The following is a 22,835-nucleotide window of genomic DNA, read 5'->3' as shown; positions in this document are numbered from 1 at the left end:
GTTATTGTTATTCAAAGCTGTGTTACTGAAATATGATCTACTAGTGAGCTCATTGTTTTGAACATTTGACATGGTAATTGATTCTTAAAACTTGTAAGAGTAATAGCATTACTATATAATAATTTCCTTTTTTACATTTACATCTGTGAGCCAATAAAGGTCTTCTTTGACTGGTGTTAACTTAACCATCACCACCCCCGAGGGGTTCACTTTGGCACTAAAGAACTTGGTAAACTGGCCCAGATCACTGTGAGCAAATAAGTCTCTAGCAGAGGCTGTAGCTGCCTTTAATCCAACCTGCAACATTGAAAGTAACAAAGCTTAGGGATAGTAATAAAAATGTCTTGTTTCACTGTCTGCAATACTTTTTCATATTGTACATGTAGGCATGTAAAGCCTCCATTGGAGCCTTAGTGGCCCATCAGGCTGGAGCTTTTCCTGGTTTCAGTAGCATGAAGCAACTAGGAGTATTTCTACTCCCCCCTTGATGGGATGCTAGTCCATTGCAGATTTACCCCCCAACATTAAATTCACTGCTACCCATTTATACACCTTGGTGAAGAAAGCCACTATGAGAGAACAGCGGTCTTGCCCAGGAACACAACGCAGTGCCCCAGCCAGGACTTAAACCCAGAACGCTAGATTCAGAGTCCAGCACACTACCTATTGGCCACCGCATCTTCCATATTGCATATGTGAAATTAAGTTGTACTGATATGAACCGGCTAAAGTTGTTCATCAACAGATCGTACACTGGGATTGTACACTGGTTTAGCAAGCGGTCCACACTTGAAAGTACTGTAAATTATTTGCTTTGTGTTCTCATTGGCCCAATATGTGTTGTTTACCAGAAGTTTTTTCTGACTGGCCATGGCAATCAGTTGCTTTGGTTTTCAGTGGTTTTCCTCAGTTTATACATACCAGGTTAAAATCTGCTTTGATATCCTCAGATTCCTTATTGCGATTAAATAGTACAACAGCTACACTTCCATTTGATAAGGCACGTGACCAGACTTCCAAACCTTTTTCAGCAGACTATAAGAGAATTAAAACAGAATTTAGAATTAAAAATATAGTACATCAGTTTCTTAATAGCCAGAGATTGTGTTATGTACCACCAATAATTCTCATGGCCAAATTGAGTACTTTGGCTGTTTCAATGTACAAAGGCCACATCTGAAAAAAATGTACCTTATTACATGAAATTTTCGCGACACGTTAATTTTGCAAATTTCGCGATTCCAAAAAAAATCGCGAAATAAAAGTGACGCGAACAATAAGTGTCGCGAACAAACATGACGCGAAAATTAAGTAACTCACATTATGTCAATAATTAAGAAAAAAAAAAGGTTAGTGAAACTGAAGAAAGGAATTATCAATCTAAATGGATGTTGTCGTCAATTGACTCAAGAACAATAACTCATGCACGTACAAGCATAACCTACTTGTAGACATGAACTGCTCTGTTGTAGCTATTGCTGAGATTTAGTCCCACCCTTGCTTTTTTGTTAATTTTGATGTTATTTTTTCATTAATGAAGTCGTTTTTAAAGGAAATGTAAATTGTGTCTTACTCAAAAACGCGAAATGAAAGTGATTCAAAATACAAAATTTTCGTAAAATCGCGAAATTTAAGTGTCGCGAAATACGTGCACCCCAAAATCGTGAAATTAACGTGTCGCGAAAATTTCATGTAATAAGGTATATATAACTTTGGAATAAATTACCAGGGGTGAGAAAAAGGCAAAATGTTATTAAATGAATTACCTAAAATTTACAGATATAAAATTACTGACTGGTACTCCAGAGGGAAGCCAGTATGGGAAGTGAAAGAAAACAACACTGAAGTGGGAACTTCTAACCCTCCACAAGCACTGCCCCCCCCCCACCTGAACCAACATGTGCATATTCCAGGAGGGTACAGTTTCACAGCCTGCATGTTGCCATGGTAGAAAATACCCTGGCAAACCTCACATAAGGACAATGCTTTTTTTGTTGTTGTTTTAAAAAAAAATGTCATTTCAAAGGAATTAAAATACACACCACTCTTCTTCCCATTTTGCCAAGCTTGTCCTGACTAACAGCAATTACTTCTCTGTGATAAAAGTGAGCATCAATTTTTTAGTCAAAATTATTTGGCTTTGCTTGTCATTTTCTCTGTTGTATTAAAAAATATACCGTAATTTAATTATTGTAATAGGCTGTAGACCAGCAGAACAAATTTCTATATTTAAGTCCTTCTTTAATGCATCCAAGTCATTTGTGGGAAAAAGAGACAAAAATTTGCAATTTTGCAATGAAGTGTCCATTGACAATTACCATAGTTATATATCTACAGGTTCAAAAACTGTACTAAGTGCTCAGTACCATACGCGAATTATATAAACCTTGTGTAGACAAAACAGCAACAAATGATTGGTCTTAGTACACTTAGGCAATAAACAAAATAAAATAATTATCTATACTTGTTAAGAAGAATATCTCTGGCCTCCGTTGAAATATTCCGTAAATCATTGGACATAATAAGAGGCTGAAAATAAAGACATCAAAAGCTGTTATTATAGATAATCATGACTACAACTTTCTGGCATTAGAAATGAATGAGATGTCGATGAGCTTGTAAGCACTCGGTCAATAGGTTTTATGTAAAAGATGCATTTATGAAAAATAAATGAAGCAAAAAATGTGAAGGAAAAGCTGGAAGGGTGTTGAACAACTCATTAATATAATTTAATATTTCTAAATTGCAACTAAAAACTATACTTACAGCAGCTAGGATTGACCAAAGAGCAAACTGTGCTTTAGACTCGTCATAACTCAGCCCAAAATTACCAATAACAAGCTGTGCATGGAAATTAATTACAGAAACAAAAGTTAACTATAGATGCCAAAAACAAAAATCTATCAAGTTAAGACACAGTTGTTTAGTACAACTAATTTATGTGTTTATGTTCGGCATTTGCATGCAATTATCGCCTTGGCTTCCTCTACTGGACTTCTACGTCACACTTGATATTTAAGCCTTGTCGCCTCTTGCGCTAGTCACTCGACACAACCAGTTTGTCGCACTCTTATTGCCAAGTTAAATTTTTCTTTTTTAGCTTTTTGTTTGCAAAACAGTTTCTTTGCTCCGGTGTTCATGTACTTTTTTCTCTAGTTACTGCTTGTATGTAAATTTTTCATTACTTGTCTCCAATAAACAACTGCTCGTGTCCTTCCTACATCAGTGTGTCTGTTAGATAGACAGATTTCAATAATGTAAAGAGTAAATACCTATGATTGGATCCTGACTGTTATATATAACGAGGTGGCCAAAATTGTTGGGGGGGGGGGGCAACTGCAGGAGACTAGTGCATTCCACCCAGTGGGGGAGGAGCAATTTATATAGTTTTTACCCAGTAGCTATGTGCAACAGGAATCTGTTTAGGGAGCATGCATGATGTCCCTTCGTATCATTTAGTAGCTTACCATATCTGGATCATTCCAGTGGCCAGGTCCAGCTGCAGCTGTGAACGTGTCCTGATTCTCGGCAAAGTGATCCACAATTCCTAATACACTTTTCCAAGAGTCCTACAGTTCAAGGCAATCAAATAAAGATGTTTGTATTTAATATTAATTTCATTTTTTTTTTTGCATTTTTGCAATATTAATGTCATAAAACGCCACATAATGAGGAAATGACAAGAGTAGGAAAAAGCCACAGGCATGATAGGTACACAAATATGATACATTACAAAAAAACTAAGCACAAATCAATCAATCAATAAATCTTTCAAACCTGAACATCAATGTAATTTCTCCAGGTGTTGCAGGCTTTAGCAATAGCAGCATAGTCAGGCTGACATAAAACACAGAGACAAGTTTTTTAATTAGTCTTATTCTTGGCTTTCATTTGACGTCATTAAAATTCTAAAACCCAGAATTGCAGGGCCGCCTCTGAGTTTTTATCCTTTTCACTGCCTATTAGACATCCAGTGCTGGAAATTACTGTCGGTCATCCGACATTGTCCGATCAAATATGCCAAAATGTCCGGCCAATTTTGCAATATGTTTGGACATGATGTCCGAGAACTTACTTGACTGTGTCTTGAAAAAATTTTATGTGTTTGATATAAAATGGGAATTGATGTCTGACCAATTTTCTAATATGTCCGTTCAAAATAAAAGTTTGGAAGGACACATGTCCTTTTAAGTAAGAAAAATTATTTCCAGCACTGACATCATTAATACATATCTTGTTGAAGGTTTTTAGCTTGATAGCATTGGCCGTCTTTCAGATAGAGCATTTTGAATTTCAGGGTTTCACGCCACACAAGATCAAAGATGGCCGCCAGAAGGCTTTCGCAATATACTTAAAAAATTCTTCATCTTGCGATTTTTAACAATCTGAACAGTTGAGATTTTCGAGAAGCAGTTGGGCTCCAACATGGCATTTCCATACTGTGCTCTCTAAATTTGCATGAAACATTTTGATGGATAACTCGAGTACAGAATACCGTACAGACTGGGGTCTTGGACAAGTAGTTTATATAGTAGTTTAATTTCTACAACCTGTAATATTCTTTTTTTTTTTTTTTACTCAATAGTTTTGGATTTATTTTTTAGCGGCGTGACAGTGGCGTGACAGTGAAAACCACCTATAGTTAAGAGGTCACTGCAGTACTGGCCTATATACCTTTATGCCCAGTTTTGTCTGGTAATCAGGCCATTCACAGCTAAGTAAGATCGGCTGTCCAGTCGCATTAAGAGCTTGTGAGAACTTTGGGTAACCAACATCAAATGTATATGGGTTTGAAAAACAACCATCAACCTTGAGGTAATCCACTTCCCAGCTGGCAAATGTCTGTAATGTGAATTATGATACAATAAAATACTCACAGTGCCACGTAAGAGGCCTTCCAAGGGGTTTTGGCAACAGCTGACATTGCTCCAAAATACCTTATAGTAATAACATGAAATTTTTGTGACACGTTAATTTCGCGATTTTGAGGTGCGCATATTTCGTGACACTTAAATTTCGTGATTTCGAAAAAAAATTGCATAAATTTTGAATCACTTAAATCTTGCATTTTTGAGTAAGACACAATTTACATTTTTCTTTGACAATATTATTTAACATGCCCTTGAATTAGATAAAACGACTTCACCAAAGGAACAATAACGTCAAAATTAACAAAAACACAAGGACGGGACTATATAAATCTCAACAACAGAGCAGTTCTCACATAAATATCTACAGGTAGGTCATGCTTATACGTGCATGAGTTATTGTTCATGAGTCAACTGAAGACAACATCCATTTACATCAAAAATTCCTTCCTTCAGTGGTACTAAACTTATTCTTTTTTTATTATTGACATAATGCGAGTCACTTAGTTTTCGCGTCATGGTATGTTCGTGACACTTAGCGTGTCGCGAAAATTTCTTGTAATAAGGTAGCTAAAAATGTAGCGACAATCTTGTTCCAGAGCACCGACAGCCGACAGAAACTAGCACTGAAGGGGTGTTCATTTGCGACAGTGTCAATGTTTCCCTCACTAAAATAGGCGACAGGCGGATTGAAAACGAGTGACACAGCAACATCACAAACCCCCTTGGAAGGCCTCACATAAACTAAGCGATTGTCTAATGGCCCTGGTGGGGATGAGGGGTGGGAAGGGGTTCATTTTTTTATGCCAGGTGCCATTGACAGATATAACAAAATAACAATAGGGGTGTCGAATGGTAAATGTGAGACTTTGCGAGACGGCAGACTGATATCATTTCTGTGAGCCCGAGACCTTTTTAGCCTTGCAAAAGAAATTGAGACTCCGAGAAGGCGTCAAAGAAAAATTCGAGACGATGAGACCTCTGAAGTTTGAATAAAATTTTGCGAGACACATTTTTAAGCGATGGCGTGACATCGCTTTTATGCCATCGCACGATCGGTTCGTTTAACTTAACAAGAAATCGCGGCGTAAAACACAAAAGCAAAATACTTATGTGCAGTTAGAATGAAAAACTACAATGTATGAACGAAAGAGACTTATTATATATGATGGAATCTATTAGATTGAGTAGACAGAAATTTCTAATTCTTAAAATACAAAGGGCCGCTGTGAGCAAGAGACCGTTTGACCTTAAAAGCTTGCTCGCGCGTATCGTATGTCGTTTATCCGTGATATCACACTGCAGTATATAACGCAATCTTTGTTGAGACAACATAGGGAAATCTAAATAAATAATAAAAATATAAAATAAAGTATTACTGTTGTTCAATTGAGCAAATCTACGAAGAAAATGTATTATTTGCATCCTTGGTCTGTGAATTCATAACAACTGCATTTATTTGAATTCCATCAGATCCTCGGACTATACTATTTATACAATCACTAACATTGCTTCTTATGTTAAAAAAATGTAAGATGCAGTTGGATAACAGTCTTTTCGACACACAGGGTGTCAGCTACTATTATTTACTTTACGTTTTCCTCAAAATTATGTAAGACCCCTCGTGAAATGCCATCGCTTCTGCATGCATCGCGTGCCAGTTATTTGAAGAACCATTCACCACCCCTAACGATATAAATTTCCTACATAAACTCACCAGTCCTCATAAACCACGAATAATTAATTGATCATGAACAGATAGCACCTCTTACAATTTAAGGAGTGTGGACTGGGGAAACAATAACGACTAGATTTTGGATGCAGTAGAAGACAAAGTAGAAAAACTTTTTTTAACGGCTTTCTAAAAATAGCTGAATGATTACCTTTGCATCTTGTTCAATGTGCTGAAGACTTCCAGGATAACCAGCACAAGTGAAGATCCCATAATCTGGCACAAGAGGGAAAGTACTGTTAGTAAGTCAGTTCAAAAAACGTTTTATTTTCCATGGCCGGCTGTTCAAAGGGTGGATAGCACTATTTGCTGGATAAATTGCCATCCAGTGGATAAATGTTGACAACACAAACTACCGTATCTACTCAAATAAGTGACGCCCCCGAACAAGCGCCTCCCTCTAATAAGCGCCGCATTTGGGCCAAAAAAGGTTAATAAGCGCCGCAGTCCCAATGCAGCGCTTATTCGAGGAATTCAGTGTAACCAAAAACAGCACTACAATACAAAGCAACTCGAAAACAGCCTTGGAAATTTCTTCTCGTCAAAAGTGATGTTTCGCAGTTCAAAGTTATTTTATTTTACCGCTCGCCCATTATTTTTTATATCCAAAATTCTTACAACACGTAGTTCTGTTAATGTTGTGAAGGCCGTGAACTTTGTCAGGACAGCAAAGACAACAACTCTCTTCCGTAAGAGATGAATACTGACAACCAAAAGTCGTCTCCCTTCTTTTAGTTACTGTAAAAGTTTCGTCTAGATTAGATTGTTTGTGGCGTCCAATTTTTAAATAAGCGCCGCCCTCAAAGAAGCGCTGCATTTCAGACGCGGGAAATTAAATAAGCGCCGCTGCACTTATTCGAGTAAATACGGTATGCCATCCACTGGGCAGTGATTTAATGAGTGGATGCATTATCTATCCTTTGAACAACTGGGGCCAGGTATTTACAGAGATTAGAAATCCTGTCACTGATATTGGAAGAAATAGTACCTTACTCTTTGGTGTTAACGGCAAATTATTGCAGCTGCAGAATTTGTTATTAATCAGAATAAGTAAGTTATTTTGAACTATTTTACCAAACAAACAAACAAGTTAAACCCTGACTATAATCCTGAGAGTGTTGTTAATTTTCATTTATTTACACTAAAAGTTACTTACAGAAATATAAAATTAGTTATTTACTAAACTTTTTACCATGATACAGGGTTCCAAAATAGGGATGGTGATTTATGGAGCCTTAAGCCAAGTTGTTTTACTGCTTGGAGCCCTTTGCTGCAGAGCGCAGTACCCTGACAATGTTTGCCACGGAGCCCAGAGTCACAGCTTTTTGGGGGCCTGGAGCCTTAGGGCCCTAAACCAATTTGGGGCCCTGATGATCATGAGACTTTGGGAAGGTGTAAAGGAGCTATGTCAGTATATATGATACATTACAGGGCTGCAAATAACAGTCGGTCATCAGACATTGGCCGACCAAAATTTGCTCATGTCGGACAAAATCCCAAGTGTGGTCAGACATGATGTCCAGACAATTTTTTGATTATAAATTAAACCTTTTGTTTTTAGTGATGTCCGACCAAAATTTTGTTTTGTCCGACCATGATGGTGGCTAAATAGGACATATGTCCTTTCAAGTGAAAAAATTATTTGCAGCCCTACATTAATTGCCTTTAAATCAAAAGATAGCTCATCAAACTAAAAGTTTACTAAGCCAAATCATGAAGGACTTGTTAGATTGTAACATACCGGCATACATTCCAAGTTTCAATCCCTTGCTGTGTAACTATATCACAAAAGGAGCAAAGCAGAACATTCTCTCAGTAAAAATTCTTACAAAACTTTCTACTGATTAAGCAGTATCAGAATAGAAAGTTCAAGGTCTTCTTTGTGGCCCATGCTTTGTGACCCGGAGCTTATACTGGTTTTTATAGCATTTAGAGACAAGGAATATTTCTACTCCCCCCTGGATGGGATGCTAGTCCATCACAGCCCTACCCTCAGCATTATTTGCTGGTACCCATTTATACACCTGGGTGGAGAGAGGCACTGTGAGAAAAAACTGTCTTGGCCAAGAATACAACACAATAAACCTAAACAGGATAGGGCTGGAACCTGGAACACTCAATCCAGAGTACGGCACACTAACTATGAGGCCACTAGACTCCCCATTTAGCAGTTATACTGGATCTGTATTGGCCACCACAATAATATTGTATGTTGGGATGGGGGCTAGATTTTCCTCTCAGATAGCTTCAACAATAAACAGCACAGAAATACTTTCAATTACTTTCAATGTTTTATTACTTATGAATTTTAAAAATTAATTTAGAAATAATGAAGCTTATTATTTCAAAAACAAGCATAAGAGTTCTTACATAGTCTGCTAAAGCCTTCATTCCACTTGGAAATCTTGTACTGTTGGGCTGAAGGTTACCAGAAGGGTCGCGTTTCTTATTAGACCAGCAATCCTGAAGTTAATTCAAGCAGAAGAATTAAGTAATTTTGAGAATTAGATTTGAAAGATTTGAAAGACCAACAAACAGCATCATCTTCTGAGAAAAAAACATTACGGCACTTACATCAATGCTAACATATTTATAGCCAGCATCCCGATAGCCATCCTCAGCAAGACGGTCAGCCATCTGCTTAATCAGCCGTTCACTGTTGAAAGACAAGACTCTCAACTGTGTTTACTTCCCAACCCTTGGAGATAAAAGCCCAGGAGTAAGGGAGGATTGGGAGGGGGAGGGGGGGGGGAGAATCTATGGGAGGCATGGAATGAGACATCTGGTGCTATTGTGGAAACCAGCCAAAATAGGGGTGTGAAGTGCAGAGCCCTCCCGTCCCCCTTCCCCACACCCACTGTTTGCTCAAGTATGTCTACGATATAGGATAAATCCATCCACATCAAGGGTACAATGATTAAAATATAAACATCTCTAATTTAAGCCATGCAAACTAGTGTCATGTTGCATCCCTATTGAGGGTAGCAAAGGGTTTATGTGTGACACGTGAAAAGGGCAAAAATTAAACCGTGACACGTAAAAATAGGGCAAAATGTAGACGGTGACGCGTGAAAGTAGGAGAAAAGACATGTGATTCATGAATTCTGCTGTTTCAAATACACGTGATACGTGAATTTGGTTAAAATTTGTGCATGAAACGGCATCACGACCCCCCCCCCCTCCCCCGTTTGCTTACCCTCTCTGAATAAAGAGTAAGCTTATGTTTCCCCCTGACAACCACAAAAGAAAAGTTTTTGACAGATTCTCATTTCTTGTTAGCCAAGGAAACTCTCTAATTATAAAAGTAGTTGGGTGAAAACAAAATTAACGAAACAAAAATTAGTGTAGCTACCCAACCTATTGTTTCTGCGACCTCCAAAAAAGCAGTTAATAAACTTACGCTGAACTTACTTAATATAAAGGCTCACCTTATGCAATTATTTGGATCTTTATTGCAATCAATATTGCATCGGAATCTTTCCCAGTCCATCCAACCCACTATACGATTGGGACGAAACGCAAAACGTAAATTTTTATGCCAAATACTCGCACGACAGAATTATGGCAGCTATTTAACAGATATGCAAATAAGACAAAATTTCATTTCCAACTCACAAATTCAATAAATAAAACGTACTTGGTGGTGTAAGAGCTAAACCATTATCCAATCCAATAACAAGATCCTTGTCAGAAAATCCAACTACAAGAAGGAGAAATACAGCCCCAACACACAAGAAGTGACCCGCCATTTTTTCGATCACGAGTTCTGTTTCACGCCGCAGGACACCCAGCCTTTTAGAAGAATTAACGCTCTCGATCTCGCATTGAGGACAAACCAAACTGAGAAGCAGTGACTGCTGCGATGATAATTTATATAATAACCTGAATTCTACGCGCATTTTGATTGGTTCTTACTTATGATCTATCAGAGTACAGACGCATAGATGTCGGCAAACTTTTTTCAAGCATGGCCGGTCCCGCTCTAAGAACCCCACCCTCGTACTTAAACCTGCTTACTGTAAAACCGCAACTTTTCAAGCTTCTTTTTTCAATAGAATTGTAAAACCTTGGAACACTATCTGTAACCTCGCCCCTCACGACAAATTTTCTAGCCCAAGTTTATTCAAATATTTTCTGCGCGCCACCTATTTTACTCTACTGGACACTACCTAGGATATTGACATGCCCTGCACCTGGTTCCTCTTCCGTAACTGCCCTTGCCACCGCTCTTAATTTTTGTAATTAATATTATCTGCATCTTGTTTTATAACTTTAGCTATAAGTAATTAACTAGATTTTATAACTATAATTTTTAACTATAGTAATTAATTAGATTTATTGTATATACATATATTTTTTAATTTAAGATTTTTATCGCCATTCTTTTTAGTTTTTAGGGTTGCGCCCCGCATGGGTTACTATTTTCCCGTTCGCGCAATTCCTTTTTGGTCCTTTTCTTTTTTCTTTTATTTGTAAAATTCTAAGACCAATAAAGTTGATAGACAGATGACGTCACGCGGTGGTGTGACTCGCGCGGTGATCAGAGTTCATAGTCCAAATCAGAGTTGTCGGCAAAGTTTTTCAAACTTGCGGGGCCACAACAAAGCAAAAAGGTTCAGCTTAATTACAAATCTTCAGTGAGAAACAATACGCCAAGCATCGTTCATTTTTCGAAGCATTTAACTGGGCGAAACAAGCTTGAAGAAGAAAGTGAATTATTCGAGAAATTATCCGAAATCTGTATGAAAGTTTGACCGGTGTTGTACAGTTGGACGACGCCACGGGAAACAAACGTATTGCGGTTGAACGCTTCGGTTAATGCTCACAGATTTGAACAACTTTCCAAATCGGAATAAAGGTTAGTTTTTTCATTGACTTTCATTGACCATTTTTCTGTTTATTCAATCGGATTAACAGTGCTTCGTGTTAACGAAAAATTTAAAAGTGAAATCAAAACAACTCAGTTCATCGGTACGGCGGCATTGCTCACATGCACACTGAAGTGTGCTAAAGTCTTGTGTTATTATATAAAACAAATAGATTTCATTTTGCCGTGCGTCTGTTCAGTAATAGATCACAGATGACGTCAAAATGTGGTATGAACATCAGTGACCCACTCGGCTAGCGCCTCGTGGGCCACTTCTCTGTTCATACCACATTTTGACGTCATCTGTGATCTATTACTGAACAGACGCACGGCAAAATGAAATCTATTTGTTAATTATTACACGACTAAGACAGCTGAAAGGGCCAGTATCAAAACTCAGCCAAGCATGTAGCAAAGAGCTTTCGTGATCTTTATAGCAGAGGTGCCGTGAATTTTCACCTTAGTTTACAAGACCCGGGGGGCACCCGGCGGAGAGTTTTGTACGGGGAGGCTCCGCTCCGAGCTCTTACCCCTTACCCTTTTATATACCATTGTGCCAAAAATTGTACCCCTTTCGTATACCTTTTAATGAAAAAAGGTACCCCTTTCATATACCTGAAAGTCATGGTTTAGACTTGAAACATGACGTTTTCTTGTCATTTTTAAGTAGATCATGTTCTTCTGGTAGCGCTTAATTAATTGAAATAATACAGCCATAAATTGCATCCGTTCGAAATATTTTGACTGTTAAAGTTGTGAAATTTTTACCCTTTTATATACCTGAAGCCTGAAAAAGGTACCCCTTTTGGGCGGAGCCTCCCTGTATAGGCCATTATAGGGAGTACCTCCCACCCCGGGTTACAAGATTGCACTTTATCAATTCCAAATTAAGGATTTCCACTAATACATGTACTTATTTCCAGCAGTATCTATCGTTTTTCGGTTGAAGCCGAAGTATCGGCCTGAATTTCAGCCGTCCCTTTCTGGTCGCCTGCTTCCTGTCTTTTCGGAAGCCGGCAACCAGAGAGGAACGTCCACCGGGAAAATGTGTTGAAGGTAGGCATAAATAGATTGTGCTCGGCAACTTTTCGAAGGATTTTATTAAAATGGTTTTATTCGCTGCAACATAGAACCTGCCGCCGGCCATCTTGGTATTTGCTGAAGTGCGAGTCACTTATGACATCGCAATCAGATGAAATTTCAGACGAGATAAATGGAAATAATTCAGACATTGACCCCATTGAGGTTACCATAGACGGATAAGACGCTGGGGCAAGTCTTAAGTAAACCTGCAAGCGCTTCAATTTTTAGAAAACGCAAAATTCACGTCAACACGACTCTAGAGAGCAAGCAACTTTTCTAAATTTTGGTGGCAACATTTTAATATTTGAGCAACTTTAGAGCAACTTTTTGGTATTTTGTGAAGCAACTTTTCCTAAATTTACTAGCACAATCTATTCATGCCTAGTTGAAGGTGCCAAAATAATACAGTTAAAAAAGATTACAAATGGATAGTTCTTTGGTTAATTTTATTGATGTTTTCGTGAATTTACAGTATTAAATGCATAAAATTTAATCAACAGCTCGTTAAGCAACAACGTTTATGGCTGTCTTTTTTATTAGTATGTTTGTCTTCGCAAAGTGGCGTCAACTTGACCATGACCACTCCACTGGGGTTCACTTTTGCCTTGAACGATTTATTATACATTCCTAATGGTTGATGGGCAAATAGGTCGCGTACGCAGGCACTTTTTGTTGAAATCCCAACCTGTCATTGAAAAACGAACACTTAGTGGCGATAGGGGCAATACCTCTAGGGTACTTTGTTAGGAGGGGATATAACCCGGGTTACTTGGACTGGAAGGGGCACACTCTAATCTATGGTCGGGCTGACCAGAAAGAAAAAAAAATTCATTGCTGGGTACTAGTGTTCCTGCACCAGAGGTACTTGATCCAGAATACAGCCTCGGAAAGATACTTTGCTTACTGATCATTGTGCTTCGTTGGGGATTGACTGTGAGCACTTTCTGTTCATAGTTACTAAGGCTCACTAAGTTTCCACTCGCGTGATAAGGAAATGAAGACCACTGCTCACTCTTGTTTTGGGACGTAGTATTTAGGAATCGTAGTCCAGTCTTTGTACTCTCCTTACTCGCCCTGTTTCGTTGGAATAGGGAGAGCTCAGGGACCATACTATGAGAATCAAGAAATTAGCCCGGAATTACCTAGTTTACCTACCTGCACTTTAGCAGTGGTACGTGGGCCATAACGGCGATAGTTTGCATTAATTGTTTACAAAAATATAACAAGCTTACTGTAAAATCCCGCTGTACTGTGTTTTGATGTTATTTTTCAAGACGTTTCAGCTTGGGCTCATCAAGCCTTCATCAGTTGAAATTAAGCAATCAACTGATGAAGGCTTAAGCAGTCTTGAAAAATAACATCAAAAAACAGTCAGCGTCAAACCACTAACAAACTATGTCCTCCGTGCATCAGCAGTCTCGATTCACCCCCCCCCCCCTCTCCACGACGGGAAGGGACCACAGGGAAATCAATTCAGAACATCAGAAATATGCTTACATCAGAAAATGAGGCTTCCACTTCAGAAGGCAGATCCGATCTCAGACTGAGAAGAACTACTGCAACACTGCCACAATCTGACAAGGGACGGGACCATATCTCCGTAAACGATGTATTGTCCTGCAGTTTTTAGAGAGATAAAAGCAACAATAAACAAATAAGGCTTTAACAGTTGGTCAAATGACCAAACAAAGATGCAAAAATTACACTTCGATGTACCAAGCTTTTTGATAGAATTTTAGGGGTTGTATTTTCCCGTTGTGCATGATCAATACCGACACGATTTATTTCGTTAACAGCAAAACACCATGCAGACCGCGCGTAAGAGGTAAAGTCTGCGTCGAGCCTAGTGGCCCATACAGGCCGGAGCTTATCCCGGCTTCAGTAACATGAAGCGACTAGGAGTATTTCTACTCCCCCCTGGATGGGATGCTAGTCCATCGCAGGGTTACCCCCAGCATTTATTCGCCGGTTACCGGCGAGTACCCATTTATTTTCCTGGGTGGAGGGAGGCACTTCGAGAGGAAAGTGTCTTGCCCAAGAACACAACACAATGACCCAGGCCAAGGTTCGAACCCGGAACGCTTGATCCGGAGTCCAGCGCGCTAACCATTAGGCCACCGCGCCTCCCACATGGAAACCGCGTATTTCACCCAAAAAAAAAAAAAAACAAACAAACAAATGGTATATGAAAATCCTTCGCTTTCCTTCGGCACATACGCACAACGCTATAATTTCCCTTAAATTTGTCATTATACTTTACCTTTGTTATGCGCTTTCCTTGCTTCCCAAGTTTGTCTTGGTTTACGGCGATGATTTCTCTGTAAGAAGACATAATTATAAGCAACGTGCGGTTTGCTTAAAAGGCCGACTGAAGTGTGATTGTACGCACTTAATCTGAAAGGGTAACTACACGGTTTGTGTTTTAAAGCTTGCAGCTTGTGGGAACGTCTGTATAGTTAGAATCCCAAATTAACTAACACGAGCCTTTTTCCCAGGGGACTCCTATGTGAATTAAAGGTTTTTAAACGGGTTGCATCCGAAGAAATAGAGAAATATAATTCTATTTTCAGCATTTTGAGTTCTTTAATTCGTCAAAAATAGCTTGAGCCACGCCCAGATTGCTCTCCTTTAGAGGCTTTTCTCAAAATTTCCGACGAGCACATCCCTGTCTGGGGGGGGGGGGGGGGTGGAGTGCTGTTTCTATGACCGAGGAGTTGGAGTTAAACTCACGACTTAAACTCCAGATCTCTTACAAATAAAAAGTGCGCAGTATGTTAATAAGAGTTATTCAGTTAGTGAAATAATTTAATGTACCCGGTTGGCCAGAAATGTAACTGTTTTACTCACGTGTTGAGAAGAATGTCTTTGGATCTTGAATCGATGTCGCGCAAGTCGTTAGACATCAACAAAGGCTGTTGACAAAGTTTACAAACTGTTAATACAAGATTTATTGCTTCTGATTGGATTTTTTTTTCAATAATAGCCTAGCATTATTTAATAGTTCGCATAGAGTAGGGCACGAAGCTCCCGGTGTTGTGGTCTGGCCTTGTGTAGCAAATTACAGTATGTGTACGGTACAGCGCATTTGAACATATACATATGAAAAATGCGCTATATAAATTCATTATCATTATTTCATAATCATTATTTCATAGTCGACAACTGGGTTTAGTAGGAAATTACTTTCTCGAGACAACGTACGAGTGTTTTTCATTTACGTTGTGTGAGCTCTACTGGCACAACTTGCTTTAAACAGCAGCGAGAAATTTAGCTGTTGAAGTTCTCCCGCGTTTTAATTTAGTCATGTTACGTCCATTCCCTCTGGGCAACTGGTAAAGTTATTCACGCATTTGCCACAGGAAACATGTTTTCACTCGCTTGCCGCGAATTACATCTTTCTGGCGTTTGCCACAGGCTTTCGTTTACATGTTTTCCCGCCCTCGCCACTGGTTGCACGCCTTTTCCTAGAGTTCTGATTGGTTTATTTCCTTAAACACGAAGGCAGTGACTACTTAGGTTTTAGTATTGGGTTTCAAATTGCTATAGGAGTCCATGTTAAATACTTACAGATGCCATTATTGCCCACAAAGCAAACTGCAGCTTGGACTGCTCATAGCTCAGGCCAAAGTTTCCAATGATCAACTGAAATAATATAAACAAAAAAAGGCTAAGGACGACTGGTTTTTATTGCGGAAAATTATGGTGTTTTAGCATCAAATATATCTTTTTACAAATGGGCTCTTGCTTTCTATTTGCCCAGTGATTGCAAAGAAGGCTCTGCAGACTGAGAAAGTTATGATAACACACACACAAGCTACGATTAAACAAAATAGAATAGCAAAACCAGAGATCCTTTGAAAACAAGTTAGACGGGTAGTATGGCACTCAGACAAAGGGTCATGCTTTATAGAGAGAGAGTCCACTGACCATATCAGGGTCATTCCAGTGTCCTTTGCCAGCTGCTGGGACCAAATCATCCTGCATGTCACCGTACCAGTTAAAAATGTCCACAACACTTTGGAACGAATCCTGCAAAGCAAAATTGTTGAACGACAGCAGTCAATAGAAGCTCCGAACCAAAGAGCGTTCAGTAACTCGTGATACCGCGTCTCTCGTGTTAGCAATAGGCACTCGCATGATTTTCCTCCCACTTAAAGTAAGCTTGCTAATTTTGAGGCCACTGACGGTTATGTGTGAGATTTCATGTGAACTTGAAACATAAACAAGGAACAAGATGCTTGGAAATAACTAAAACAGTATAACTAAAGTAATAGTGTACGTATATAAGTGTCAAAGACGTGAAATTACCTGAATATCACCGTAATTTCGCCATAAGTTGCAGTGTTTTGCAATTTTCTTGTAATTTGGCTGGGGATAAAGAAGATGGTTATTAGAAAAAAATAGAAAAAAATATGTAGCTTGTTGTAATTAGACGTCGGGCATTTAAAACTAAACGTTACGGGTTGCAGGCGAGTATGTTCTACATTTCTCCAATGTTCTTATACCGTAAAACTCCGGTTATAAGCCCTGGGCTTATACAACTTCGTAAGGGGTTTTGGGTGGGCTTATAAACAGGAGGGCTTATATTCGGGGAGGAGGAGGGGGAGCTTATTAGCGGAATAAAAAAGTGATTTGAAACGAGCCACGTTAGTGTTGATCGAAATACGTTTTTAAATTAAAAATTTATAGTAAAGCAACATTTAGCTCTTTTCAGTACTGCCATCCAGCGGTGAGGGGCTTATATCTAGGACGGGGGAGGCTTACCAGGGGGGCTTATAAGCGGGGGTGGGGGTTTATCGGAATTTTACGGTATAGCAGGAGTGCTTTTAAAACGTTTATAATACATTGGCCTATTCATATACTTTGTGATAACGTTCACGAAATGACAAAACTTAGCCAATCAGAGTGTGGGCCTGAATTTTTAGCCAATCAGAGTGCATCTCGTTAATAATGAGTTTTGACACGTCCCTCGGAAACCAATGGAAATAAAATCAGGTAAAATACTAGCTACAGCTGGGATTTGATTTGAGTGGGAATCCGCATGCACCAAAACAAAGTAGGATCAACAGTATTGATTTTAGAATGATACAACTTAATCACTGACTTGGTAAATGTAAGACTTACTGTGATATTCATATAGACTTGATAAGCGGGCCAACTACACGAGAACATGATAGGCCGACCGGTTTTATTCAGCGCCCTGGCAAATTTTGGATATCCTTTGTCCATTTTTCGTGGGTTGGCATAGCAACCGTCTAACTTGAGATAATCAACTCCCCAGTCTGCAAACGTCTGGAGAAAAAAGGAAATCGGAGACATGCTGAATTGGTGAGTCAACATGGTCAATGTATGAAGCCTGCAACTAGAAAAGGAACCCGGCAATTCTTAGTAACCTGTGCGTCTTTCTTGATATGTTTGATACTTCCTGGGTACCCTGCACATGTCTTGGTTCCATAATCTGCAATGTGCATAAATGAGTTTCAAAAAGATTAGTAAAAGATAACAAAAGAGAACACCCCACCCCCACCCCCACCCCCGCAAAACTGACAAAAAAGCAAAATGTTGCTTTTACCTGCGTAGATCCCAAGTTTGAGCCCCCTGGAATGAACCTGTAAAAAAACGATGCATATCTTCTTGATTCGCTCTATCAATTTTCCTGAGACGGTATTTCGAGTGAAGAAAGTACTAATAAACAACACAAAATAATAGGGATCGAGTCGATCGCGATTGGGAGTGCTCCGACAGCGATGCATCGATCGCAAATTCAACTATCGATAACAAGCACGATAGTTTCATTAACTATCGATAGTTATGATAGTTTTTCAAATGTTGTCCTGTAGCACTTTTTCCTTGATTGAAAAATGCCTCTCTTGTTCTCTGCCGTCGTTTCTAGGCTTTCCGTTCGTTGTTTCAGAATCCGTACTGTATAACAAGCCATAAAAGCAAACTTCACGGATGTTGCTTGTCTCCAGGGCCTTATCCGTGTTAAAAATGGTGGTTCGAATATTAACTCCATTCCCTTCTTGGAGAAAGAAATGATTACGACGCTATTAAGTCGCTAATACTATCGCAATAGTATCACTACTATCGCAATAGTATTGCAATAGTAATTCGACTATCGCAATACTATCACAATAGGCAAAATGAGCCCAATAGTCACCCCTACAAAATAAACTGTTTGACCTACTTACATAATCTGCCAGCTTTTTTATGCCATTTGGAAATCGTTTGGGATCAGCCTGCAGGCGACCGTCTTTTGTTCGGTTCATTGCTGTCCAGCAGTCCTATATGGAAAGTTTAAAATAATGTTATTCAGAAACTGATGAAAACAGTGGACAAACCAAGTTATCAGTACAAGAGAGGGTCATTTCTTGATGGTTATGGCACGACGTCATTTTGGATTTCATGACGTCACACCGTATGTACCAAAACGCTATTGTCTGGTAAAAAAGTTTTTCCACCATAAAATTCTTTTTTATAACGGATTTTCGTTATTCCTCTTTCATCTTCGATATTTAGTGTTCAATCTACTTGTGCGAAGAGGGATCGAAAGGAATCAAAATAAAATAGGAATTGGTATTTGGGTTAGTGTTCCCCATCACTGGGAAAATGGGATTGGGTTACTGGGACTAGGAACCACAAACTAAAAGAAAAACAATGGAACTGGGACTGGGATTTGGAAAATTTGGGAAAACAATAGGCTGGGAAATGGTATTTATACCCCCCCCCCCCTTTCAGGACGCTTTGTGAAATACTGTGTGAAAACGTCATTAGCTGATATACAAATCCACGTTCAAAAGTTTTGTATTGCGCATGCAGTCCAGCAGTTCAGTTTGAGCTTCTTTTCTACAAATTCTCGTCCCCAGGGCCGCTTGGCCCTCTTAGCCGGCTGAGCCTGGGGCACAAGGAACGAGGGGCACAAGGAACACATGATATGGTGGCTAGACCTTTAACAAAGGAAATTTAAATCTGGCAAATCAAATAAACCGTTTCAAAATTCCTTTGTTGTAAGGTATTTTACAACGGTTGATTTGATTGGCTAGATTTAAATTCTCTTCGTTAAAAATCTAGCCACTAGGCCTAGACAGATTGTGCTCGCAAAATCATGAAAAGTTGCTCTTTTTTAAGCCAAAAAGTTGCTAAAATGTTGCCCAAAAACCCCAAAAAGTTGCTACTAAAACTTCAAAAGTTGCTACTTTAATATATTAGTATTTCATACAAATATTATTAAATATCATTAATCATTGTTCTTTTTGGATAATTGGAACTTAAGAAAGTTCAATATATTAATCTGAAGTGTATATCTTGGGCACATGTATATTATAAAAGGTTTGCACAGTTGAAGAACACGCTGCCGACGCTGGGCAACCAGGCCAAGAAAGCCTGGGCGACCAGGCAGTGGTAGTGAACCGAAAATAACTGGGGACGAGGTGGGCTTATGATGTCCTCTCAACACCTCCTCGACACCCGTTCCCTGCTAGTATGCAAAGTATCAATGTTTTTACAGAAATAGATGGTTCCTTTTCAAAATTTCAATCAAATGTTAATTTTTGTGATTCTTATAAGCCATATCAATACAAAGTTGCTCAAAAGTTGCTCAGAAAGCCAAAAGTTGCTCAAGGTTGCTAAAATTGGAAAAAGTTGCTCCAAACGCCAAAAGTTGCTCAAAAGTTGCCGAGCACAATCTGTCTGTGCCTACTAGCCACCGAATCATGTGTCCAGAGCCACTTGTTCCTTGTGCCCCACGCTCAGACGTCTAAGAGGGACAAGCGTCTCTGGGGACGAGAATGCTTTTCTACAGTGTTGTGGAGCACTTACATCAATGCAGACATACTGATAACCAGCAGCTCTGTATCCACCGTAATACATTGCATCAGCCATTTCCATGTACAACCTCTCGCTATCAAAGGCATTAGACTGTGTTAGCTGCTATGTCCTGCACAGAAAGTCACTTATATCAAACCACACAACTCGATCTGCAACACGGTTCTGTTGTGTCTATTTACCTGATACAGTTTTGAGGATCATTCTCACAGTCCGTGACGCAACGGAATCGCTCCCACGACATCCATCCCACTACAAACGTAGAACAGAAAAAAAAGTTTAGCGAGGAAATTGCCCGAATTCCGTCATTCTGGTACGATATTTTACCGGTACGGTTTAGAGCTTATTAAGAAGTATGTACCATGCATATGGCATCTTTGTCGCGTTATGTTGCCTGCATTAATATAATGAACACTTTTATTTGCGAAAGGGCCAACGGACAATACGAAGAACTGATCCTGGTGGATCTGATCAGCAAAATGTATAAATACGAACAAATAGTAAAACAACAGAAAGGCTGACCGTACAGTAGCCATATTGAACTATTATAATTTCCTTCCAATATTTCGTCAGGCACGGCCTGACTTCATCAGGTTCATATAATGCCCGTGGCCATTACAGGAAAATCCAGCCCCGACTATTAGCCAATCATAGTGCGTGTTATATCTTTACAAGCTCTAGCCTTACAAAACAATAATAATAATTTAGAGAAACCATTCATTTGAGTGCCTTTATTTTGTGCAATGAAAAAAAAATTAAATAGGAGCTGTCAAAATAATAAATCTAAGACTGTCTGACAAATAATTCTCATCAAGTCGGTTGACGAAAATTTTTTCCTTGTTTGACAACTGACGGCTAAAATTTACACCAGTTTAAAACTCCATCACGACCTACTAGTTTCACTTAGAGTAAAATAATTATAGCACTGATTTAAAGAGACTGAAAATCACAACGATAAAGCTCTGTTAAGCGAAGAATGTATCGCATATCTGGATCAATAAATCTTAAGATAAAACACCTTCATTTAATTTTCTTTCAGTGTTTAAACGTTCCCTTAACAGGTACCAAACAGAGACAAAGAAAGCAATCTTTTCTCGGTGACTTGTTATTAATTATAAATAAAGGCCACATAAGTGACAATGTGTTGTAGATTTCATGTGTTGTATAAACGTCGTTGTCATCTAGATTATAGCAACTTTATATAAGTCGTATGCAGTCTATGCAGTTAATCTACGGATAAGATACTCTAGATATTTGACTGAATCGTAGAAGGCACAGTCATACAGATGAGAATCTGCGCATTCATTACTACTTACTCGGTGGAGTGAGTGCTAGTCCATTGTTGAGCGAACGAACGCGCTGTAGAAGCCAGAAAAACAGACATAGAACCACCGCTTCTCTTAAAACTGACATGGCTGTTACAAACTTAGCAGATTCCTTTCAAATGAAGGAGTTGAAAGCTCCTGTTTATTCGAAGGACATGAACGGTGACCTCAGTACAAAATCATTATTACTGGTTAAAGCTGTCTTTTATAGCTAGAAAAACTGGCACCATAAAACACAATTATGTGATGTTTTGATCTTAGGCAAGAAACTTGAAATAAACTAGGTACTGGCGAATTGCTAGGGTAAACTGACAGAATGCTGGGGCATGTACTTAAACCCGAAACAACCGGTCGTTTCGTTTCGGTGGTTTCTTTCCGAAAGAAACCACCGAAACGAAACGACAGAAACTAGCCAAACCACCAACACGAAAACGCCGAAACAACCAAAACGGCCGAAACGAGCGAACGAAACAAATCACCGAATCAAGCAAAACCCATTACAAATACTGAGACCTAACCGTAAACAGGCTAACCGGAGTGTTATTCAGGCTAAAACTGGGCTAACCGGAGTTGAAAGTGCAATCCGGTTAGCCTAAATAACACTCCGGTTAGACTGAACTAGTTTGGTTTATTTATAATTACTGACCGATTTTTTACGGTTAACATATTTTACGGTTAACGGTTAAAATTTTCTAATTTTTACGCCTAACGGCTAAATTTTTGGCCGTTTTACGGCTAACCCCATTGAGGCCCTCTCGTTTCGGCCGTTTCGGTTTTTTCGGCGGTTTCGTTTCAGTGGTTTCGGTTTGTTGCAGTTCATTTAAGTCCATTGGACATGATTTTATTTTTTTCAATCTTATTGTCCTGTATCTTTTTAGGTTTTTTGTAAATTCACTCAACCGAACATTTATTCTAATAAACTAACTTGACAGTGGGACTTGTTAGCCGAACATTGTTTATTATAATTTCTGACGTATACAACAAACTTACAAAAAAAGCAATTGTAAATTTGGTTCTGCACTTTAGCCTAGGATCAACAAAAATGACACTTGATTTTCGATTGGAAAACGTTGCTTCGGGCCGTGTTGAGAATAACATAACACCGAGACTTACCTTGTCTATTTCGTCTTTTCAAT

The 22,835-nt window shown here is 39.0% G+C and overlaps 3 protein-coding genes across 3 annotated transcripts in view; all 3 read right to left on the bottom strand.

Moving 5' to 3' along the window:
* Positions 1-22,835, bottom strand: part of LOC144648597 (uncharacterized) — a 701,885-nt gene that overhangs the window by 199,099 nt on the left and 479,951 nt on the right.
* Positions 49-10,547, bottom strand: LOC144658484 (alpha-N-acetylgalactosaminidase-like). Its single transcript, XM_078518943.1, has 14 exons — positions 10,238-10,547; positions 10,029-10,098; positions 9,175-9,256; positions 8,971-9,063; positions 8,342-8,378; positions 6,752-6,816; positions 4,675-4,842; positions 3,778-3,837; positions 3,468-3,569; positions 2,767-2,841; positions 2,465-2,529; positions 2,043-2,094; positions 922-1,035; positions 49-297 (listed from the first exon to the last, which is right to left on the bottom strand). The coding sequence occupies exons 1-14, from the start codon at positions 10,497-10,499 to the stop codon at positions 112-114; spliced, it is 1,431 nt and encodes a 476-aa protein (XP_078375069.1). The 5' UTR covers positions 10,500-10,547; the 3' UTR covers positions 49-111.
* Positions 13,044-21,801, bottom strand: LOC144636292 (alpha-N-acetylgalactosaminidase-like). The gene is made up of 14 exons (XM_078495467.1): positions 21,691-21,801; positions 20,557-20,626; positions 20,369-20,450; positions 18,742-18,834; positions 18,123-18,159; positions 17,944-18,008; positions 17,675-17,842; positions 16,859-16,918; positions 16,478-16,579; positions 16,118-16,192; positions 15,398-15,462; positions 14,811-14,868; positions 14,048-14,167; positions 13,044-13,235 (listed from the first exon to the last, which is right to left on the bottom strand). The coding sequence occupies exons 1-14, from the start codon at positions 21,785-21,787 to the stop codon at positions 13,044-13,046; spliced, it is 1,284 nt and encodes a 427-aa protein (XP_078351593.1). The 5' UTR covers positions 21,788-21,801.

The sequence above is a fragment of the Oculina patagonica genome, chromosome 1, assembly GCF_052425735.1.
Source record: "Oculina patagonica isolate OP01 chromosome 1, crgOcupat, whole genome shotgun sequence".
NCBI lineage: Eukaryota > Metazoa > Cnidaria > Anthozoa > Scleractinia > Oculinidae > Oculina > Oculina patagonica.
This window is presented reverse-complemented; position numbering and strand designations above follow the sequence as displayed.

Coding starts and splice junctions, on each gene's coding strand:
- LOC144658484 (XM_078518943.1), bottom strand. CDS start 10,499: ATGCGCGTAGAATTCAGGTTATTATATAAATTATCATCGCAGCAGTCA. Junction 3,838..4,674: donor AGACAAAACTGGGCATAAAG/GTATATAGGCCA, acceptor GTTTTATGTCAG/CCTGACTATGCTGCTATTGC. Junction 2,095..2,464: donor AGAGATATTCTTCTTAACAA/GTATAGATAATT, acceptor CTTTTATCACAG/AGAAGTAATTGCTGTTAGTC.
- LOC144636292 (XM_078495467.1), bottom strand. CDS start 21,787: ATGTCAGTTTTAAGAGAAGCGGTGGTTCTATGTCTGTTTTTCTGGCTT. Junction 20,627..21,690: donor ACTAGCACTCACTCCACCGA/GTAAGTAGTAAT, acceptor CTACGTTTGTAG/TGGGATGGATGTCGTGGGAG. Junction 16,580..16,858: donor GAAATTACGGTGATATTCAG/GTAATTTCACGT, acceptor TTTGCTTTGCAG/GATTCGTTCCAAAGTGTTGT.